The 5,028-nt window shown below is 43.4% G+C and overlaps 1 protein-coding gene across 1 annotated transcript; it reads left to right on the forward strand.

Moving 5' to 3' along the window:
* The first annotated feature begins 2,265 nt into the window (after positions 1-2,265).
* On the forward strand, positions 2,266-4,111 carry LOC120051164 (UDP-glucuronosyltransferase 2A1-like). The gene has a single exon (XM_038997878.1). It carries the CDS (start codon positions 2,300-2,302, stop codon positions 3,890-3,892), a length of 1,593 nt encoding a protein of 530 aa, XP_038853806.1. The 5' UTR covers positions 2,266-2,299; the 3' UTR covers positions 3,893-4,111.
* Positions 4,112-5,028: the final 917 nt, after the last annotated feature.

A 5,028-nucleotide genomic window follows, 5' to 3' on the forward strand; every position in this document is an offset into this window, starting at 1 on the left:
TGAGTAAAACAGAACTCATTTTGCAGCAAACTTCCATACAGGAAGTGAAAAATCTGAAAACAATACTCTGTTACAGGGCCTGCCTATTCAATTGCCTTATATTTATCGATATGCATGCACTTCATACGCCTTCCACTAGATGTCAACAGGCAGTGGAAGGTGGAATGGGGTGTCTAGCTTGATCTGAGGCCGAACAAGAGCTTTTGGAGTGGCAGGTCTGGAAATTTCTTTGTCTTCTCTGGCGCGTGAAGTACATCGACATTGGCTTCTGAAAAGCGTTCGGTATACACGGCGGATATCTCCGGCTCTGATTTTATTTGATACATGTGATAATAACATCATAAAGTAGTTTTTTTCAACCGAGTTGTATCAGTTTATTCAACGTTTATTGGGACTTTTGGAATTTTCCGTTCTTTGCGTCAAGAGAAGATGGGCATGTTCGCGCCACATGGCTAGCTAAGGTTGCTAATTTGACAGGAGAAAAGGACATTCTAAAACCAAACAACGATTTATTCTGGACCTAGGACTCCTTGTACAATATTCTGATGGAAGCTCAGCAAAAGTAAGAACAATTTATGATGTTATTTCGTATTTCTGTGGAAAATGTTGATTCCTATTCTCTGCTGTTTCGGCGGGCGCTGTCTCGCAATAACGCAAGCTGTTTCTTATGGGAAAGTTATTTTAAAAAATCTAACACGGCGGTTGCATTAAGAACCAGTGCATCTTTCATTTGCCATACAACAAGTATTTTTATGTAAAGTTTATGATGAGTTCTTTGGTCAGATTAGCTGAGTGTCCAAAATAGCTCCGGACATTCTGGTGAATCGATGCTACATATTCACAATGTATAACCACGGTTTGCAGCTCTAAATATGCAAATTTTCGAACAAAACATAAGTGTATTGTATAACCTGATGTTATAAGACTGTCATCTGATGAAGTTGGTCAAGGTTAGTGATTAATTTTATATCTTTTGCTGGTTTTTGCGAATGCTATCTATGCGGTGAATAAATGTGGTTGTGTGTTTGGCTATTGTGGTAAGCTAATATAATGCTATATTGTGTTTTCGCTGTAAAACACTTAAAAAAATCGGAAATATTGGCTGGATTCACAAGATGTTTATCTTTCATTTGCTGTACACCATGTATTTTTCATAAATGTTTTATGATGAGTATTTAGGTATTTCATGTTGCTCTCTGTAATTATTCTGGCTGCTTTGGTGATATTTTTGATGGTAGCTGCAAAGTAAAACTATGATTTATACCTCAAATATGCACATTTTAGAACAAAACATAAATGTATTGTATAACATGTTATAAGACTGTCATCTGATGAAGTTGTTTCTTGGTTAGTGACTAATTATATCTCTATTTGGTCGGTTTTGTGATAGCTACCTATGCGGTAGAAACATGGTGAAAATATGCGGTTGAGTCTTTGGCTATTGTGGTTAGCTAAGTGAAATACATATTGTGTTTTCGCTGTAAAACATTTTAAAAATCGGAAATTATGGCTGGATTCACAAGATGTTTATCTTTCATTTGCTGTATTGGACTTGTGATTTCATGATATTTATATGCTATTATTTACTTGTGGCGCTATGCTAGGCTATGCTAGTCAGCTTTTACTGATGAGGATGCTCCCGGATCCGGGATGGGTGTTAAGTAAAGGTTAACATCCTCTTATTTTATGCCCTCTTATGTAGCTTATAGTTTGTCAATGTCTGCTAATAATGTCAGTAAATCAATGTCACAAAATCCACCAAACCACCATGCAAATGCATAGAAAACCCTGATCCATTTATAGTGCACTACTTTTGACCAGGACCCATCGAGCTCTCATCAAAAGTAGTGCTCCATAAAGGGGATAGGGTGCCATTTGGGACAAATCCAGAGTCTCAGCCCATTTGTTTCTCCCCTCTGTCATAACAAAACTCTCCTGACTAATTTGCTGGGCCTACATTCCTGCCCAGGATTTTGGGGGAGATTACATTCTGCTGCCGACGCCTCTGTAAGATTTTAATCCCACTGGTACCTATTATGACTGAACAGTGTGCTGCTGGCAGGGCTTACAAGCAGCTAGCTGCTTGACTCTGGGTAGGGACAAGCAGGGTTACTGTCTGTGTGTGCTTGCCTTTACCTTTCACACCGAAAGATCAAGGCGGTGGCTCGCTTATCTGGTTTTATGTGACAGGAGGAATACTCTATAGTACTACAATACAGAGTTCAACTTCAGTTAATGATTGGTTGACTTTGGAAAGAGTTTTAAAAGGTGGTTTTCAACTTGTTTCCACACAGTCACGATGAAGCTGACACGGTACATCTCTGTGTTTGTGATCGCACAGTTATGTATCATAGGGAGAGTAAACTGTGGAAACATATTAGTTTGGCATACCGAAGGCAGTCACTGGATCAACCTCAAGCCAATATTGGACACTCTGATTGACAGAGGACACAGTGTTACAGTGCTGGTGCAGAGTGCCTCTGTATACATGGACCCCACGGAAAAGTCTCGCTTCAGCTACGAACCGTTCAACGTCTCCGTCTCAACGCAACAGATGAGCGATTTCTTTGAGGAGTTCATCCACTTTTACATGTACGAGATAGACCACCTGAGCTACTTGCAGATCCATTGGAAGGGGTATCATATTGCAAAAAGAGAATTAAAGTTTTGCTTACAGATATGTGACGGACTGCTGAGGTCAGAGACCGTCATGAGGAGACTGAGAGAGGCCAAGTATGATGTTATGTTATCCGATCCAATCTACCCCTGCAGTGACCTGGTGGCTGAGGATCTGGGCATTCCTTTGGTCTACTCCCTGCGCTTCTCTATTGCCCACATGTGGGAGAGGCTCTGTGGGCAGATGCCTTCTCCACCATCCTTTGTCCCTGGTGCCATGATCAAGTTAACCGACGAAATGAGCTTCACTGAAAGACTGTTGAACCTCCTCTTCTATGCGTCCCAGGACATGATGGCATACGGTTATTGGCAAGACATAGACGCCTACTACAGTGAGATTCGAGGGAAGCCATCGACCTATTGTGAGGTGATGGGCCAAGCTGACTTGTGGCTGATCCGGACATACTGGGACTTTGACTACCCTCGTCCTTTCCTCCCTAACTTCAAGTTTGTGGGGGGAATCCACTGCAAGCCTGCCAAGCCCTTACCAGAGGACATGGAGGAGTTTGTGCAGAGCTCTGGAGATGACGGCATTGTGGTGTTCACCCTCGGGTCCATGATCAAGAACCTCACCACAGAGAAAGGGAACATGATCACCTCAGCCCTGGGGCAGATTCCCCAGAAGGTCCTGTGGAGGCTCAGTGGGGAGAAGCCTGAGACCCTGGCCCCCAACACCAGAATCTTGGACTGGATCCCGCAGAACGACCTGCTGGGTCACCCCAAGACCAGAGCCTTCATCACCCACGGTGGAACCAACGGCATCTATGAGGCCATCTATCACGGGGTCCCCATGGTGGGAATTCCTATGTTCGCTGACCAGCCAGACAACATGGTCCACATGAAGGCCAAGGGGGCTGCGGTCATCATGGACTTCAACACCATGAAAACCCAGGATCTGGTGGATGGACTCAACACTGTGATCAACGAGCCGTCGTATAAGGAGAACGCCTTGAGGTTGTCCAGGATCCACCATGACAGGCCCATCAGTCCCAAGGATGAGGCAGTGTTCTGGATAGAGTTCACCATGAGGAATAAAGGGGCCAAGCACCTGAGGGTCCAGGCCCACGAGCTCACCTGGTACCAGTACCACAGCCTGGACGTGTTCGCTTTCCTACTGGCCATCGTGATGCTGCTCACCCTCCTCTTCATCAAAACATGCCTCTTCTGTGTCCGGAGGTGCTGTTATAGAGCAAAGTCTAAAGGGAAGACAGAGTGACAGGTTCAACACCAACATACTTCCATATTTTTCTGTCCTTAAATGTCTTTCTCCTTGTAAAGTGTTGAGACCAGTCTTTATAGTCTTACACTGTACATTTTTCTCAGATTATTCACTTAATTTCCAGTTGACTTTATCCCTTTCTTGATGTTATTGAAATTGATAGGCTTGATATTAATATAATTAAGTAATTGCTTAAAATTTCCCTCTGTGACATTGTCTGGAATTCTTGTCATTTTTAAGTAACCTATTACACTCAAGATCCTTCCACAACAGACACAAGAGAAAACAATAGATTTTACAGAAGGAAAGAGTGCAGTTAATTAAGAGGGAAAGAAAATAAAGAGACAGCAGAGAGGTGGGAGTGGGAAAGACCACAATAAATGGGACTCAATGAGCCGGTGAACACTGCAGTAATACACCAAGTTGCGCAATTAGACACAAGAAATCCCCCCACATTGAGTCATCATATAGACTTGGCCATGTTGACAGTCTCAGACTGGACAGTGTGTTCTGTGTTGGGTTTGAAACTGCAGTATCTGTTGGCAGGGCTAAAATCGAACATTGACCGCAAACAAGTCTCTGACCTTTGAATAGAGTTACAAACTTCAGCTGGTGACATTTTGAATTTCTGCCTCTAGGTGGGATAGTGGCCTTTGTGTGTGTGCGTGCGCTTATATGTGTCCTATTTCCTACGCATGTGTGAATTGTAAATGTGTTTTTTGCACCTCCCAACTCCCCCTGAGACACTCTCGGAGAATGGGGTCACTGCCAGGGTCTGCCATAATGGAGCAATTAGGGTTAAGTACCTTGTTCAAGGGCACATCTGACAGATTATTTCACCTTGTCGCTGGAATTTGAACTAGCGACCTTTTGGTTACTGGCCCAATGCTCTAATCGCTAGGCGTACCTGCAGCCTATGTGTGTGTGCGTGTGTGTATGTGTGTGTTCGCAGCATGTTCACAACAACAAGAGGGAAATTCCGGCCTGTATTGAGTAGCATGAACCGGTATTAACCCCTATGTTCAGTTTTTATTCAGCCGCAAGACCTAGAATGAGTCAGAAGTTTAGAAAGCCTAAAATCCATACTCTAATCTTTGACATACTCTAGCCATAGAAAACGCCTTCCACTCGTT

Source organism: Salvelinus namaycush, chromosome 7 (genome assembly GCF_016432855.1).
Source record: "Salvelinus namaycush isolate Seneca chromosome 7, SaNama_1.0, whole genome shotgun sequence".
NCBI classification, from domain to species: domain Eukaryota; kingdom Metazoa; phylum Chordata; class Actinopteri; order Salmoniformes; family Salmonidae; genus Salvelinus; species Salvelinus namaycush.